The sequence below is a fragment of the Caloenas nicobarica genome, chromosome 13, assembly GCF_036013445.1.
Source record: "Caloenas nicobarica isolate bCalNic1 chromosome 13, bCalNic1.hap1, whole genome shotgun sequence".
Taxonomy (NCBI): domain Eukaryota; kingdom Metazoa; phylum Chordata; class Aves; order Columbiformes; family Columbidae; genus Caloenas; species Caloenas nicobarica.
Window position 1 is genome coordinate 2677660 of NC_088257.1, and position 18136 is coordinate 2695795.

Below are 18136 nucleotides of genomic sequence, written 5' to 3' on the forward strand. Positions count from 1 at the left end.
GTGTTTAACTTCTTGGTTTTCTGCTCCTGTTACAAACCCCACCACAGTCACAGGGTATGGATGGGTCTGGGGGCCAGAAACGCACAAAGCACCAAGTCACAAGTCTTTACTCGCCACCTTATCCCCAGGAAGCAGCTTTGCCTCCACCTCCTCTGGCTATCTCAGAATCACCACCAGCAGCACGGAAATCAGGCTGAAGGATCAGCATCTGCACTGAGCAGCCAGGTCCCTGCACTAGAGCCCAAGGTTGGTCAAAGAAGAAGAGAGAAGGTGGCAGGAGGGAAAGCCCTACAGTGGAAGGGCACAGACCACCCATGACCCCAGACAAAAGGCTCTGTCCTGGGCAGGAGAGAGCTCCCAGCAAGAGAGCACCAGCATCAGGAGCTCATGGAAAGGTCAGAAGGGAGCTCACAGCACAGGTACAGGGACAGCCACTCTCCACAGACCCTTGGAGAAATCCACAGCTGCTCTCTGTGCCTCACATCCCCAAAGCTGCTCTCACCTGGATGCAAAGTCAAATCAAGGACTGAAATGCTTTAAAACCTTCTGGTAAAATAGGCATGGAAATTATCATGAAGTTGTAAGAATTTTTATATCATCCAGAAGACAGATGTTGGCCAGCTGCTGAAGACAGAGGGTTGGCAGGTTCCCCACTGCACACTGCTCTTCTCCAACTGGAGCAAACTCCAGAAAATACATCCTTCCTGGGGGAACACGCACGGAGCAACAGGCCTGGGCAGCTCTTCTGCTGGCTGCTCTCCTGCTGAGACAGGAGACCACCGCCGTACAGGCACATTCTTCTTTTATCTTTGATTGTTGCTAAAAATAATTGATAGGAGCTACGTGGCTCAGGCTGTTCTCACCATTGTTTGTTGTGGGGTGAAGTCCAGATCAGATGGAAAGTAATTCCACATGCAGAGTCCCACTGGCCCCCCAGGGCTCATGCCGTGTGGGAGCACGGTCGGTATCTGTCCTGTCCATCGGAGACACGCTGTGCTAATGGGCACGAGCGCGCACACCAGTGTGATGCACCAACTGGGCTGCCAGCAACTGGGAGATGAGAGGTCATGCACAGAAATGGAAAATGGAGATAAGGAGCTGGGTCTCCCTATGTACGTGCACGTGAGAAGCTAGAAATCCCGTGATCTTTGAAATAATAAGAGCATTCAACCCCTTATACCTGCACAACATCGGTCCTCTCCACCCTGGTATCTGTACAGCCAGCTGAAAACTCAGTGTGTGCTCCCTGACTCTTCTACTCACTACCAAATCTCAGGTGTAAACCACAGCAACTACATAGCTATTTTTTTCCCAATCCTAGTCTGGTGAGACCAAACAGTTAAAAAACAAGGCCAAAGTCTGACAGACAACAAAAAAAATACAACATACAGGCAACTTCTGCCCATGCTCCAGACCAAACCTCCAAACAGCAAGGAGGTCTCAATTCCTGTGTGCACGTACACTGTGGAGGGGCCCAGACGACATCTGACTTCTTGTGGATAATTAAGCTAAGTATAGGTTTTTATCTGGCAGTCCTCAGCATGAACAACAGATATTTTACAGGGGGTGGATGAATGGCTGAGAGAAACAACATCTAAAATCATTATCAGAGATCAGAAGCTGGATTAGCAGCAGCTCCGGAGCCCACAGCATCGCTTCACCTCCTGCCCCGAGAAATCAAGACCGCAACGCTACTTTGGGCTATTTCTGCTGCACCATATTTAAAAGCCAGTTCAACAGGCTTGACTCAATGCCCACAACAATGTAGAGCATTTCCCAACCAGCAAAGAGTTAAGCACGGGCAACCTGTTGATTAATTTGCAGGCAACAAGCTGCACTAATAAAGCCCCGGAGACCTTAATCAAGTTGTTTGCTGGATGCCAGACCAAAGCAGGAAGATGGGCAGAGCTGTCAGGATGGATTAGTGTTTGCCCACTGGCAACATTTCTCCTGAATGAAAGCAAGCAGGGGGGAGGAACGCACACAGGCAGCATGCAGCCGCAGAGGGGGGACACGGTGGCCTGGGGCTGGTCACCAGCACGTCCACCACCACCACTGGTGGCTTTGGGAGCTCAGCAGGCTCCGCGGGGGAGTTAATTGCAGGAGATTATTTTGAATCTTGGGTTTTACATTTGCTTCCATTGTTTGCAATTCCTTCCGGTAAACTGGGAAGAAGCGATTTCTTCCTTTTTCTTTTTAAAAAGATCTTGTCTTCCTCCATTCAATAAATTTTCCTGGCCCCCATTCTCCTATTCCATAGAGAGTTGAAGGAAATGAAGTTGTTTGTAATTGACCTCATGTGAAAGGGTTTCAGTGACACCCATTGGGGTGAGGACATTTTGCAAATTGAGATTAAGTTCAAAAGGGATCATTTGCCTTCATTATGACAACAAGGTTTGACTGGAGTGCCTTTTTCTTCCTGCAGCATTTACTGTTCTGACACAACACCATCAGGTTAATGCAGCAGAATCCAAACAAACCTTCTGCCTTCCCATCCCTTAAACTGCAGGGAACCCAAAGGGAATCAGTGCCAGAAAAAAGGTAAGAACTACGGATCTGAACTCTGTTTCTGGTTATATGCAGGGAAACTTTTTATCTTTTCAGTAGCTAAACTTTATTCAACCTGGCAATCCCTTTCTTTACAAGTATGCTCCTATTCACTGCCAGGGAGCACCTGTCTCAGGGTACCAGTTTAACAGGCTGCTGTGTGTCCAAGTGGACGTACAGAGCTTGGAAAACGCTTGACTCCACGTAGGAATAAGCATAGAAGCCCTAAAGGTTTGGGGTTTTTTGCTAAACTTTAACAGACCAAAACAAAGGAGCAGAAAATTGCTCAGCTGTGCATCTTACTTCTTCAAACACACCTGACATGAGGCCATTTTCCCCACCAACTTTCCACTGTTCCAGCCAGCAGGAATGGAATATCCCACGGGCATTTCTGCTGCTGGTGTAAATTGTGATAGATTCACTCATATCAGCACAGCTTTGTAAATTATCAAAGATCTTCCTCTCCTGCGTTTACAGCTCCACCGAGCATCGCAAGGGACACACGCAGGATGTTGACATCTCGTGACTTGCACCCATGGGTGAAAGGGATGCTGAGTACTAAGCAAATGCAGCTGAGGATTAGCGAAAGCAATTAGGAAAAAGAAGTAGTGGAAATAATGATTAATTGGGAATTGAATCAGATGTTTGGCCCAGTCCTGCACTCAGTGGATTCGGTGATGACAGTGACGGTGCTAGCCCTACAGAGATAATTTTTAAAGCTATTTAAAATGCAGAAAATGCCCAGTGTTAGTTTGGCATCATCACCTTTTTGTCTGCCCTGTCTTTCAGACAGCTCAGGACCTTGGAAAATGTCTGTGCCATCCTTCCCGCTCCACGGAGACCTCTCTTCCTGCCAAAACCTTGAGTCAAGAAGAAACTCTGAATAACCTGGAAGCCAGAGAGGAAAACCTGCGTGAAACTACAGCTTGGATCAAGCCAGAGGCCAGGGTGAGTGCTAACGGTTCCTCTGAACCAAAGCCTCATAAATATACCTGCATATATCATTCCTCAGCAGATCTCAGAGCACTTTTAATACACTCCAGCAAAGCCACTGGATGCTCTCAGCCACCACCACCTCTTTCACCTGGGAGAAACCAAGCATTACACCAAGCACAACATCAACAACGCCCATGCTCCATACCTTGATCTAGAGAGAACTCAATAACTAGAAACACCTTCTCATGAGACAATATTTCTTTTGCTTTCACTGCGAACAGGATAAGACCTGAAGTTGAGGAACAGCTGGCACAGAAACCTTACAAGGACTAAGGACTATCAAACCCTGAGTTTGATCTCTTCACACCAACTAAGCAAAATGACCGTTCTCCGTTAGCGTCGGCTCTCCATTTGCAAAGTCTCACGTTAAAACGTCACAATTAAAGAATAAAGTGTCAAGTGAGTCACTAAAATAAAGATGAAATAAGAAAGCTCTACCTGAATCACCCCACCCCAGGATCAGCAGCCAAGACATATTCCCCATCAGCAGCAAACTTCCTAGATTGCCAGTGAAATCATAACCAAAAAGTCAATGTAGCTTTTTTCCCCCAGTAACATTCAAAGCATGTGCAGCAGTTTGATTCCCACAGGCTGTAAATCTGCCACCCCTTCGATTACACAAATCTCTGCCAAAAATACATTAACACCACGCTGACAGACCACATCTGCCTGGCTGGTTCAGCTCTGCTGAGACCCTTGCTAAGGGGCTGTGCTAGCTTTGTGCAGTGGGAATATTTCATGTTGCTTTCCCTTGAATTAGGAGAGCTGGCGAGAAAGGGTTGATCATACTGACTCAGTTTTTTTGACGGGTGGAGGTAGATGAGCCTCCCTAAGGGAGAAACATGGGCCCATATACAACAAGGGAGGATATTCTGGCATAAGCTCTCATATCACAAAGAGACCTGTGAGGTTATACTGATGAGCAAACTACATGGGATCACTAGAAAATGGGTTATCCCCGGAGCTCCCTCACATCTTTGTTTCCTTTGATGGAATCAAGGGTCTAACCAGGATCTAACCCATGTTCACCACCCTTTGGGTGCAAAGCTGCCTGGGAGAATCTCTAGGAAGGAGAAGAAAGAATATCTTTCAGGATATTCAAGTCCTTACAGAACCTGGTACCGTGCCAGACAGACATGGACCATCCAGCAGTGTCAGTACCACAGTTAACAGCAAAGTGGCCAGTGAGACCCTCAGCATCCAAGCTCCCAGTGCAACCAGTGCAGCAGGGTCCATGCTGTGGCCACACAGGTTGCAATTACTGATGAAAAGCCAACTTTGCTCATAGGCTACACCTCAGCCCTGGGCTTCACTGCTCAGTCCCTTCTCATGGTCAAATGATTCATTGGTCACCAAGGCAAAGTGTCCCCAAATCCGTGGGTAGGGCATGGGAAAGACATAACTACTGTTCCTGTTCCATTCCTATTTAATAGTCCCAAGGGTCACAGTAATTCTGGAACAAAACCCCAGGCAACACATTGCCATCAAAGAGGAGAAAAAGCCTGGCTAACAAAGAGTAAATCAACGGCAACAACTGATATGCAATTTCCCAGCAAAAAGCCAGAATAAAAAGACAGTGGAGGGAGTCCATCATAAGATAAAAATGATTCAGGGGAGACAAAAATCAGTACAGAAAGCGGTGGGCAAAAATCCAATATTCAGAGCTTGGATCACACAAAAAAGTAAATAGACAAAATACCTCTATTTCTTTATTCACTTAGTGTAGCAGAAAAATGATATGAAAATATATAATATAATCTTGCTGAAGCCAGTGGAGCATGATCACAAGTTACAGCTGACAAACAGCTGAAAACAAAGTCAAACCAGGAGATCATTTGCAGGAGAATTTCAGGTGACTCTGTGGGTCACCTCAGCCTCCAGCAGTTACAGAAGAAAAGGAGGGTACAGAGAACTAAATTATTTACGTCAGTCAAGCTTATCTGCCACAGGGTTACACCTTTCAGACCATAGCACATTCGTGGGATTAATGATCAGGCACTATCTAGAACTGGGCATAAGAAGAAAAGCTGGAGTGATTTGGTTATTTGGAAAAAAAAAATACGCACCACTCAGCTCAGCTAATAAACACTGAATTTCAAAGGAATATCTTGCTGAACTAGTAAAAAGGTGCACTTTGTGATAGCTAAAAAAACCTGAAGCACTACAGGATAGCAAGAACAACATCTTTACTGAAAAGTACATCCAGGAACAGCAAGTCAGTGTGGCACTGACCCCCAATAAACTAATTGAGGTGCTAATTAAAAGCAGAGCACTTTCCCTTCTGGGGCTCACAGTAGAGACAGGCTGTGGCCAGAACAAGTATCGCCAGGGGAGGGGATGGGTGAATAAAGGCAGCGATGCAAGGGCTTGACACCCTAGTTAGACTGCTGTGCCATCTTCGATGAGACGCTTCACAAGAAGCTGTTAAAGAGACCAAGTAGTCATGGGAAATGGCAAATAAGCAAATGAGAGAGTGGAGAAGGCAGAGAAATTAGCGGGTAGTTTCATTAGGGTAATTTCCTCACTCTAAAAACACAAACAAACCAACCACACAAAACCCCCACACAGGTTTGTCAGACTAGAAAACAGGCTAAATGAAGATGGGTGAAAATCCCCTCTCTGTCCTCCAAATTATTGCTAAAGAAAAGCTGGGAAAACTTCAGAGGAGCAAGACAACAGCAGCTGTTGGGTAGCGATGGCACTGCTGAACTGACAGAAGTGGAAAAGAAATCACATTTGTTCACCCACCAGCAAGGTCAGCACTCCGGCAGGAAGGGGTCTGGGCAGCTCCAGGACAAGCCATGCCCGAAAATGGGTGAGAAACGGTGGAAACAAAACAAGTTAGTGGTGTGCCTCACGTGGAATAAGGCTTACGAGCCCAGTCTATCCCCATAGACACCCAGCACTGAAAACAGTACAGAGCCTCAAAGGGATGAGAGGAAAGCATTCACCCTAAAAAGGCAGGGCAAGCAGGTGACACAAGTCCCAGCTTTCACTTTCTCCTTTCCAAGAAAGTCACTGATTAAAAAGCATATAGAGGCTGTGAAACGAAACACTGCAAAGTCAGTAATTGCCCAAGTTTATGCTGGATAATCTTAACTCATCCTTCCTGGCTGCTCATCCTGTCCAGGGAACGGCGCAGGTGTCTGTAAGGAGGGAGAGAAGGGATGCATTTAAGGGCAACCTTTGTGTGTTTATCTTTGCAGCCTTTCAATAATGTTTATTTTTGTTTGGGTGTGGACAGACTTGTTAGAGGAAATGATTTAAAAGACACCATATAATTGCACAAAAGCACATTGTGTTTCATTGCAACAATCCTCCCATGAAAAACATCACTCCATGCGCCATCACCATGGGGCTCCCAAAAAAAGCCTTTTGTGCAAACCACAAAGGCTCAGCCCAGCCTGCACAGTCATCCCAGTGCTGGCTTTCACCTCAGTCCTGAATGGCACCGAGGGCCACATGGCTTAACAAGGGTCCCATGCCACCAGCTCACCCCCAGAGAGTGACAGGAGAGCTCGCTCAGGTGATGCACAGCACCAGCTGGGGTCACATCATCAAGAGGGCTGGCAAAGCTAAACATGCTTTAGCTGGTAGCAGGAGAGAGGCACCAGCCCAGAGAAAGGTCTTGCAGAAGAAGAGGTGGTAGCAGTTGAGGTGGGTAGGGGCTATCTTGGCTGGTGCTTCTCCTGCCTTTCCAGCCATGGGGAGCCACACAAGCCAAGATCTGAGCGCTACCAGCCCCAGATGGGGCAGGAAAGGCACCCAGGGACCATCTGTTCTCACCATCGGTCACCAGCTGGAATTTTACCAGGGTCCCTTTCACCATCTCCTGAAGCATCTGAGGCTGGCCATGTTTCTGAGAGGGCTCTAGTGGTCCATGAGAAAGGATCCCTGCAGCAGTCCTCCAGTGCCGAAGAAAAGCTCCCTCCCAGCAAACTACTATATGGTGAAAAAGTTGGATGGAAATGGAAAGCAAAGGGTCTCTTTTTTTTTTTTGTTTGTTTCCACTGGCACCAATTAAGCTTCTGGCATGTTTATATAATTTTTTTCCATAATCAAGATAGTGAGGTTGGGAGCCCTTTTTTTCCCCAATAAACAAAGACCTATAATGGGCCATGTATTCTGTGCCATGTCTGGAGCCTCCTGCTTATCAGAGCCATCACAGGACACAGAATTTTTGTTCATTTTATCTGGAAAAAAGTCACTGAAACCTGCAGAGGTGGAAGGGAGGTGCCCCTTATCTCCAGCAGATACTGGATTTAGCGTGTCAGCTTTGACTGAAGGCACCAAGGAGGCAGAGACACAGCAATTAGCAACCAAACAGCTTCTGCTGCCACCCTGAGCTCTGCCGGGAGACGGGAGCACTGGCCAGCAATTACAAGTACAGAGGGAAGGCAGCAATACCCATTTCAGCTGTGCATTTCCAGTCCTGAGAACGTACTTTCTGCAAAGACGTGGCCCAGGGGGGTTTCTCAGCGTCCTTCCCTCGCTCTCTCCTATCCTTGGCCAGTTTAACGGCCTCCCTGGAGCCGACGCGATGTTTCCCATGGTCAGATCTGATGACCACCCAGCCCCAGGCATCCAGTGGTGAGCTGGCTCAGCGCCCACACAGTCCTGTCCCCTCGGAGGGACGGGGAGGGATGCAGTGGGGTCGCTGGCAGAGGAGGGCACCCCGGGCTCCATTGGGACTTGCCTCTCACAGCCTCGCTCTCCCCATTTAATACATTACTGGGAGAGCGAAGATACTTGACACCCACAAAAAAGCAGATTACTCTGCCTGCCACGGCTGTGTTTACACAAAAGCCACTGGTTTATGAGGAACAGCTTAGTCAAAGCACACAAAGAAACACTGCAATATTTTTTGAAGGTTTATTTTTTTTTTCATTGCTTTCAGAAGCAAAAGGTCAGCTACGTAAGAAAGATAATGAGGCAGCTTTACAAAACAACTGCTGCTTGTTTCTCTCCTGCTGCATCCCCTCTTCCATCCTCTCACAAACCCTGTTTGCCCCCGGTTCCCCGCCCAGGTGCCCTCCGCGCCCGCTGCCCGCGGTCCCACCTGCTGCTGTCGCACTGTCAGTGTGACAGACCCAGCGAGGAGCTGCAAAAAACGTGCAGCTGGGGAAGCGGAAAAGCCCCGCAGGGCATTTGTCACAGCGTGGCCCACCAGCACAGTCAGGACAGCTCGGTTTATATTTGTTTCTGCACATCAGTATGAGGGGAATGAGAGACGTGAGAGCTCCTCCCTGCTCCTCCTCGCGCTCCCCAGCCGTCTCTATCGCCCAGGCTGCTCCCTCTGCCCACACTCCCCGTGTCACCTGCAAGCGTCACCAGGCTCAGCAGCTGCCTGGCACAGGTCCTGGCCTGATCCTGCCAGCCTTGTGGCACAGGTGCTTCCTCCACCTTGCTCTGTGCCCACGCAGGTATGATATGAAGTAAACCTGGAGTTTGATATCGGCAGGAGCCCTGAAGCATCTTTAAGAAAATCACCATTGAATGCACTGTTCAGAAGGGAAGAGAGTAACAGCATCCAGCTATCTAAGCCTCAGCCAGAATGAGAGGTCCAGTTAATCCCCAATGAGCTGTGCTCTGTTTCCCCCTCACCAGCACCCTCCAAACCCAGGGGGCTGTGACAGTTCGGTCCCAAGTTGTCACAAGGCCAGGGGTGGCTGTGACAATCCAGGCCATTCCCAAAGGTCATGGCCCACAGCAGGAAATACTCAGGTTATTGTTACTCTGTTGCATTTAAGAGGATTGTTTGTCTCAGCTCCATTCACATTCAGAAATGTACAAATAAAGAAAAAAAAAATATATATAAAGACAGAGTAGCAGCTCACAGGCTTTGAACAACCTGCTTTACCAGTTTGCAATACAAACTCCTTTCTCAAGAGACAAATCACATTATCCCAGTCTGAGTAAGGAAAGAAACAGCTCCTGCCCCTACAGCTCCCTCTGCACGGCACGAGCGCAAAGGGAAGGGAAGGCTCCATATCTCCCCCCAAAAAAGTGTGTTTTTTCCTGCCCAGATGGAAGGTGTTGAGGCCTCACTCTCATTGTCAAGACCACATCAGGCTCAAATGGGGAACCATGCTGGTTTGAACCCCATCACGCAGGGGATTCAATGAGCTGAGGTCCAGAGCCATCCCTGCTGGATGCACCCGAGATGCGCAGGGCTGTGTCTATTCAGATTGAAGGTTTGAATTTATTGGCATGGGAGTGCCACATGCAGGAGAAGAGATGCACACACAGTTCTGGGAGTTGGATTCTCCCACTTACAGGGTTCGAGGAAATAAAAAATACAGGTTTGATGGAGAGCAAATTAATTGAGCACGAAGAATTTCTAAAAAAAAGAAAAATTATCTTTGACACATGAAAAATAGATAAATCCTTTTGGAAGATTACTTCAACAAGGCAAAAAAAAAATCCATCACAAAGTTGAAGAAGGCACAGATAAGGCTTTAAAATATGTGTGATGTTTTTATTCCCTTAGGCATTGGGAAGGCTGCACAGTTCAGAGATGACAGCAGGGGTCCTAGGCAGGACTCCTGAACTCTCCAAAACTTGGGGGGGATTGATGCAATGAGAACAGAAACCCTCCATCTACCACAGGTATTATAAACTGCTACAGGTAAGTTGTATCATCTCGTGCCTTAATTTCCCCTTCACATAATCAAAACACAGTAGGACAACCCCATAACTGTGGATTTCCTTAAGATCTTGCCAGGTTATGTAATGTAATGTTTGGATGAGTGTTTGAGATGAGCATTGTGCCCTGAAAATGCAACATTTGAAGCAGCCGCTGTGATCCGGGGTGTCACGTACATCATTCCCATCTCCAGCCTTCCTGAGCTCAGTGCTGGGTTTTAGACCCTCTCTAGCATCCCTTCTTACTGGGAATACAACCCTGTAACCTGGCACGCAAACGCCATGGATGTCTCCTCAATAATTTAAGCAACCCTCCTTCGTCATGTTCTGCCTTTTTAGCTTGGCTGGTTTAGGGTGTCATCCTAGAGGGACACTTTTCATAACATTGAGGTTGTCATGTAACTTCTTAAATACACACAAATATTTTACTCTTAGAAAAGCACAGAAGTACATGTACCTGTACCCACTCCTCCCCCCACAAAAAACCCACCACAATATACCAAAAAACCCCACCAACGAGAAAACACTCTGTCCCATGTCCTCAGCAAAGCTCTTCATATTTTTTTTTTTTAAATGGACTCCTTCAGGATTCCAAAATCCTGCTCAGTTTTCAGGCTTTCCCCTCTGCTTGTGCAGGTCCAGTATTCGGACAGGTTCTCCCCATCCCACCAGTGCAACACAACCCCATGTCATTATCTCCAGCACGTCCGTCTGTGCTCTCCTTTCCTCCTGGGGAGCTTCCAGCCTCCCTCCCATGCCCCATCCTCTCAAACAACTTACAACCACCAGTTCCCTTCAGCACAGCCTTTAGCAAGTCCTTTTATTGTATTCATCCTATTGCCAGAATGAAGACCTTGCAGGTTAGCAGCCTCTGTGATAGTTTTGTAGCTGCTTTCAAGCTGGGCATATGTTGTGACACTTCACGTTTATATTTATGGATCTCAAAATGTTTTACGCATATACACTCAGCCTTATTATATAACCAAGGGCACTGCCCGTGTGAAAGACTCATCCAAGATTCAAACAGCAAGACAGAGCAGAGCCATGAATGGAAGACAATGCCTCAGCTTCAGACCAAAAAAAGAGCACACAGAACAGGCTGTACAGGTTATTATATTGTATAGGCTGTAGTATTCTGCATAAGCTGTCTCTTCCACTGTTAATTTGTAATATCCCTCCTTGCACTACAGAAATCCAAGTTAACTTGCATCAGCCCAACGCCTCCATCTTCCCAAACCCAAGCATGCACCATATCTGACCTTTGCACGCATTCTAAATTTGTACTTAGAAGTGCACATTGTATTTCGCTAGCCTCTTGTATGTGTTTTCCATAGACACAATGACACAAAAGAAGCAGAGCCTGTGAGCCAAGCCCTGGAAAGATGGTAGCTTTAAATAGCCCCTTTGTCTTGCTTTTCCTTGCTGAAATATTGCACATTATTTAGAACTGAGTTTTAGTTTTATCAGAGACCCAGACATAGGGACAATAGAGGGCTGGGTGAGTTTTAGCATCATTTTAGGACCAAAAGTTTCTCCTTCTTTTCTACCCTCACCTCATCTCACCCTACATTTCAGGATTTCCACCTGCACACGCTCCTTGAGGGGCTCTCAGACCCACAGGAGTGAACTCTGCCCGAAAGGGAAGAGGTGCACAGAGAACGTGGGACTCGTGAGAGAAACTTCACCTCTGCAAACTGAGGGCAGGATTGTAAAACTAAAGCTTCCGTCCTTGATGGGGGAAGAGTCTGTAACTTTAACAGGCTTCCAGCTGGTACCCAGATGAAGTCAGAAATGAAAGGGTTTCTCACCACTAAATTAATGGGAGAACTGTCAAGAGAGTGACAGAAGTTATAAACATTTATGTTCCAGTTCAGGGCAGGAGCAGGCGTTTATAAATACGCTATTTTAATGCCAAACTCTGCAAATTGGAGACCTTTCTAGTCAGGGCATGTGGATGCTGCTTTTTACAGTATGTGCTGCAGCCTGCAGAGATCAGAAGTTTGCCCTAGTGAGGAGCCCCAAACAGGGGTGTAACAGGGTGACACAATGGGAACACACGCAAGAGGGAATTCCCATCTCGCCTCAGTGCTGTAATTAGTCACTTCATCTAGGTCCTAATAGACTTTGTCCATGTTTTGTAAACCAAATGGACTTTAGGTTCCTTTCATTTTCTCATTTCCCGGAAAGCAGCTGCAGAAGTCAGAGCAATCTGTAAAGGCATTTAACCCAGAGATAACAGCCCACAGTGGTGGGTTTGCAGCAAGAGTGATGCTGGGAAGAGAAAGGCTGAGCCATGTTAGAGTGTGCAAGGAGGAAAAAAGCAAGGAAAAGGGAAAACCCATATGAACAACCCTTGTAACCTGCACTTCAGAGCCATGCAGAAATAGAGTGCAGTCTTTTTTTTTTTTTCATTCTAAAGGGAAAAGCTTCTCACTCTTGTTTGTGCACCAGACTGTCAAACCTCAGGTGAGCTCCAGCGCTGTGTCCCCTGCTCAAGGAAGGTCTGTTACCAAGTGAACCAGCCCGCCCGGCACTTCATGCTTGTCCCAGAGCAAAGCAAGTGAACCTGCCAGCAAACATTTGAACCAGAATTACCCCAGATCTGAAAAAAAAAAAAAACCCCACCAAACAACCAACAAAACCCAGCACAACTCAGTATCAGCTTGTCCAGAATTCACATGGCTGGGGTCACTCAGCTCAGGAGAGGGGGCTGCAGGGAATCCCACGTGTCCAAACTTGTGGGCAGATTTGAAGCAGCACTGTGCGTTGAAGGGGAAACACCACACACTCCCCATCATCACCTTTGTGATAAATCCACATAAATGTTGTTCATTTATCAGTAAAAAGATCCACCTAAGGCCATCGTGCACAGTACAGTCCCAAGGCACTAAGCGAGCTGAACTTGGCACAGTCTACAGCATTTTGCAGAGTGCTAAACTGCAGTTCTGCAGAAGCGATTTGTTAATGAGAAAACAGACCCTACGGTGTGAAATGAAAGCGCCTTTGAGTAAACTATGCTTCACATGAAGAGAATGAGCTGTTTCCTCCGCAGCTAACTGAGCCGCCTAGAGCCTAATGTGTGCAGGTTAACTCCGAAATGTAACTACTGTTAATCCACGCGTGACGGGCAATGCAAGCAAACACTGCTCATGCAGGAATTGACTGCGGTACAGAAGATTTTGGCAGCTGGATACAGTGACTCAGAGTAAGCAGCACAGCAGCGAGGACAAAACGTGTGTGAGTGAGTTCCCAGCTGTGCGAACTGCCAAATACCAGCCAAACTTTATGCTTAAATCCACAAATCTGAGCCAGCTTCGCCTCCGCTCCCCATCTGCACAAGCCGTGGAGGTGAGGGGCGGGCTGAGCCGCCCGGGTGCGGGGGCAGCGGGCGAAGGGCTCAGAGCAGCCCCCGGGCCGGGAGCGGCAGAGCCCGCTGCTCTAGCGAGGCTTTGGCGCCACCTGCCCCCAAACCCGGCTCATTCATCCTTCCCACTGCAGAGCAAAGGGAAAACAAAACCTTTCACTAACAAAATGCTCTTGGTTCTGCAGCACCAGGTCTTTCGGGAGAAGAAATCTGGGAGCAAAGAGCACACAGAAATCCAGGAAAGACGCAGAAACCCAAGTGCTGAAGTACAGTGAGACCCACCAAAGAGCCGGGGGACTTCGGAAAGTTTGTAGGGGCTTTTCCCATAACTGCCCGGATCTCCAGAACTCCCTTGCCGTATTTCGGGGTATTCTTGCATATTTGCCTATTGCTGTCCAGTTGAATACCGGGTCCAGGAAAGATTTTCGCAAATCAGGAGTTCAGCTGTCCCAAAGCTACAGGAAGACCAACTCAGAATGGGCAACCGGTGGCCCCAAAAGCCCCTGCAAGATGGTTATGGGGTTTATCTCAAAAACCATATATACCACAAGGTAAAGATTTGGAGAGGTACTTACTGGCAGACACACACTGACAACAAATACTACAGCAGGCAGGACAACACTTCCAAGTTGGAGAGAGAGAAGCGTGCAGGGTCAGAGGGGGCTCCTAACTGAAGGACAGGAAAGACAGAAACTGCATTCAGAAGACATGGAAGAGCTGCTCATCAAGTGGAGAAATACTAAGCATGACAGGAGAGATGTACGCACCTGCCAACATTTGCAGATTAAGAGATTTGCTCTCCTGGGGACCAGCTGCTCCATGGTTATTTGCTTTCTTTTGACCAGGCTCAATCCCTTAAGCAATCCACTTCGGTGTCCTTTTTCTGGCATTCACTCAGGTTTTTTTATTTTCCTGGTACAGCTGTAGAGTAGCAGTGCTGACTTTTTAACCCCAGGTGCCCTCCAGTGACAAATGCCCAACCCCAGAGCCTTATTGCCCACCTGGGTCTCTCCTGGCCAGGACCAGGGCACCTGGGGACAGCCACGTCCCACACAGTCACCTCACTGCCACGCTTGAGCCCAAGCCCCAGCTCTCCTGCTCTGTATAACAGACATACAAAGCAATATTTCTAATTTTTGGGGTTTTATGAATACCCTAGGACCAATGTGGGCTTTGGCCCTGAAATAAGAGTACTTTACTCAAGTCACTTCAGTGAAGGCTACAGATGAGCAAAGTTTCTAGCCACAGCAGTAGCACACTTACTGTTAGAGAGATGATATATTCCTTTTCTCATCCCTGAGAGATTAGTCCTTCCAGTGAGGATTATTTTACATCCAAAATATAACAAATCAGGTAGGACTCCAAGTCCTGCTATGGCTGGAGAACTCCCAAGCTGTTGGCCAGAGCACATGGTCTCTGCACAACTTTAGTGCAGACTGAGAATGGTGCCAGCAGCACAAGATCCTGGCAAAAGGGGCTCTCAGCAGCTTGGATTTGTTCACATTTGGTAAACCCTGAAAGCTCCCCGCCCTGAACAGAGATCAGGCTGCAGAGGCTGCTGCAGCAGCTCCATGGAAACTCCATCAGAGAAGATGGGTGGCTTGAGCATGAGAAGGGGACGCAGCAGATACTTCAGCAATGGGAAAGGTACAGAAATCAGCTTGAGTTTTTGAAACTGGGACACAGGTGGGGCTACTGGCTTTGTAAAGCAATTTCTCTGATTTCTGATGACTGTACTGTGCAAATGAAGAGACTACTTCACGTTGAGAGCAAGCTGAAATTTATATATATTCTTTCTCAGTCTTTGACAATTAATTCTACCTCGGTTCAAATCCTTGTATCCAATACTGGAACTACTACCAAGTGCATTTCTTTACCTTACCTATTAAGCAAACATGAGTGCAGCAGTAACCATTGCTATAACGTATTATTGAGGTCTCACTTGCCTGATAGCGCAGTAACTTCTAAAATGTTGTCTCGGGTACTGTTTTTCAGAAAACTGCCTTTATAATCAAAGACTTGATGTTTGGATTTCAAAACAAAAAACAACACTAGGGATCACAGGTATTCATCAGTTAAAAATAATCTTCCATTGCACAGCAAACACACAAATCTGGTGGTGACTAACTACTCCAAAACCAAACACAGCATTAGCAGCCTCCAGGAGAAAGAAATATGAGAAACATGAGAACACACTACAGCAGAACATTTCCTGCACCCGAAGGTGCAGTAATACGATCAGCCCTTAACCCACTGGAGCTAACAACACCTTGCAGAACAGCTGAGACCCTCCCTTAAGGTACATACCCTCCTGAACTCAATATTACCCCACACACCTGAGAGCAATAGGCAGTAGCAAACAAGGCTCAAAAGCTATTTGTTTTGGTTTTTGTTCTGCCCACTGCCTGCAATTACTGATTTCCTGAAATGAGAAGTACTTACTGCAGATTTAGACACCCAAGTCCTACTCTGCATTGCCCTGCATCCCTTTTTGTTGTGCAGTAGGCAGCACGCAGCATCAGCGTGAACCTGCTCAACACAGGACAGCTGGATTTCTGCAAATGCATTTGTCCTTCGGGAGAGAGGTGGGCAATGCAAACTCATGCTCCAAAGGGACCTCTCCCTCCCCTCTGCACCCCACACACATGTTCAGAGGCTCAGCCACCAGCACCTGGCAGTGCAGCTTCACAGACCAACCTGCTGCACATCACGGCACTGAATTTACACATTAAGTAAATGGCAGCACTCCAGTAGCAAAATATTTTGGGTTTCCCCAAAGGAAGAGAAAACAAAACTAAGTACTTAAAACATTTTGAAAGAAGTAATTAAATCAGATCAGTGCTTGAAAAATTGATCAAATTTCTAACATTGCCATTAAGAGTCAGGCATGAAGAATGACAATGTTTTGTTTCAAAATGAAACTGTAGCAGGTCACACACATCTGAAAAACAATATGCAGATCCTAAAGGCCAGGAGCCAATGGGAGATTAACAAGAAACAAGTTCAGTCTTGTTGAAACTCACTACTGTATAGCAATACTGGTAACAATGATGATGCTTCACTTTTAGTTTAGATGTTACCCAAGACTTTTCTTATTCCCAGCCAGGATTATTTCCATTCTGGAGCGCTGGCACCTTGTACCGGTTGGCTGAGTTCAGTTATCAGCTCCCTTCAAATCCAGCCAACCAGGCTGCCGACTGTTGGACTCTTTGGACATGCACAAGACGCATAAAAGGCAACAAGAACCTGACACCCAGCTGCATGGCCAGCACAAACCCGTTTGTTTTCCCACGTCTGTTTTCCTGGCCTGCGAGCTGGGATTGGCAGACAATTTTGGAACGAAGGACTTTGAATTACAGCGGGTGGATTTGGCAGCGCTGCTACTCGGGCAGCGACGGCAAAGGATGAAAGTGCATTGATCGCCACCGTTCTTGCTTGGGGGCAGAGAAAGGAAAAAAACCGCACACACTGCGCTCTCTGGAGCTCGGTAACGAGCAGGAACTCAGACCACCGGGTACACGTCCTTTCTGCGGCACGACCGTAGCTCAGCGGGTCCAAGCACAAGCATTTTACCTGTCACCGCACGTGTCACCGACGCCACTGTCACATCCTTCCCCACCCTGAGGGACATCGCGGGGCGGCCCCTTTGTGGGTGTTTTTGCTTTGTCAAGCCCGCAGCACAGCGATGCGCTCCCCGCATGCGGCAGCTGCGGCGCGGAGCGAGCGGCCGGACCGGCGCCGTCCCGTCCCGGCTCCATCCCATCCCGATCCCGTCCCGGGGAGCAGGGACGCGCCGCCCCGCACTTACCGATGCTGGCGACCCTGCGCAGGACGGACTCGGCGTTCCCCATGGCCGGGCGGAGCGGGACGCGGAGCAGGACGGCGGGAAGCACCCGGGAGGTGACCGGGCAGCTCCGCGCTCCCGCAGATTCGAAGCTGCCGCCCGTCCCGCCCAGCGCCCCCACCGCCAACCGCCGGGCGCGGGCGGGGCCGCAGGGGCGGAGCGGAGCGGAGCTGCTCAGCTGGGCTCGGCTGGGCTCGGCTCGGCTGGGCTCGGCTCAGCAGGGTCCCCGGCTCCTCTCCCGAAGGAGAGAGGCCGCCTGCACTGGAGAGGTCTCCGCGTCGGTGTCAGCCCGCACCAAAGTACCGATCTCAGCTGTAAAGGGAGGTGCCTGCACCCATGTCATCCCGCAAAGGGATGTTTCTGCACCCATGGCAGCCGGCAAAGGGAGGTACTTCACCCGTGCACTCTTGCCAGTCGGTAAAACCTGGGTGTCTGTGGCCATGCTCCCCTGCAAGCCTGTGAAGGCGGTTGTTTGAATATGTGTACTCGCACCAACCTATACAGACCGGTTGTCTGTGCCCCCGCCAGCCCAATAGTGGTCTCACATGCCTTGACATTTTGAATGAACGGGCTACAGACACGAGGCTTCTCCATGGTCCCTGCACAATGCTGATAAAAGTAGTAGTACTAGAAATTCTTCCTTTTCTAAAAAGACTTAAAAACCCCAAAATGACAGTACTAGTGCAGACTAGTGGTCCATTGCAGTAATCTTCACTAGTGCGCAGCTGTGCACTGACGCA

The 18136-nt window shown here is 48.1% G+C and overlaps 1 protein-coding gene across 1 annotated transcript in view; it reads right to left on the reverse strand.

Annotated features, from left to right (window-relative positions):
- NEURL1B (neuralized E3 ubiquitin protein ligase 1B) overlaps nucleotides 1–17426 on the reverse strand; it is a 135738-nt gene extending 118312 nt beyond the window's left edge. Inside the window, exon 1 of the mRNA XM_065644394.1 lies at nucleotides 17361–17426. Coding sequence (XP_065500466.1) covers nucleotides 17361–17403 — 43 coding nt within the window. The 5' untranslated portion in view covers nucleotides 17404–17426. The remainder of the gene's footprint in view (nucleotides 1–17360) is intronic.
- Between the last annotated feature and the right edge of the window lie 710 nt (nucleotides 17427–18136).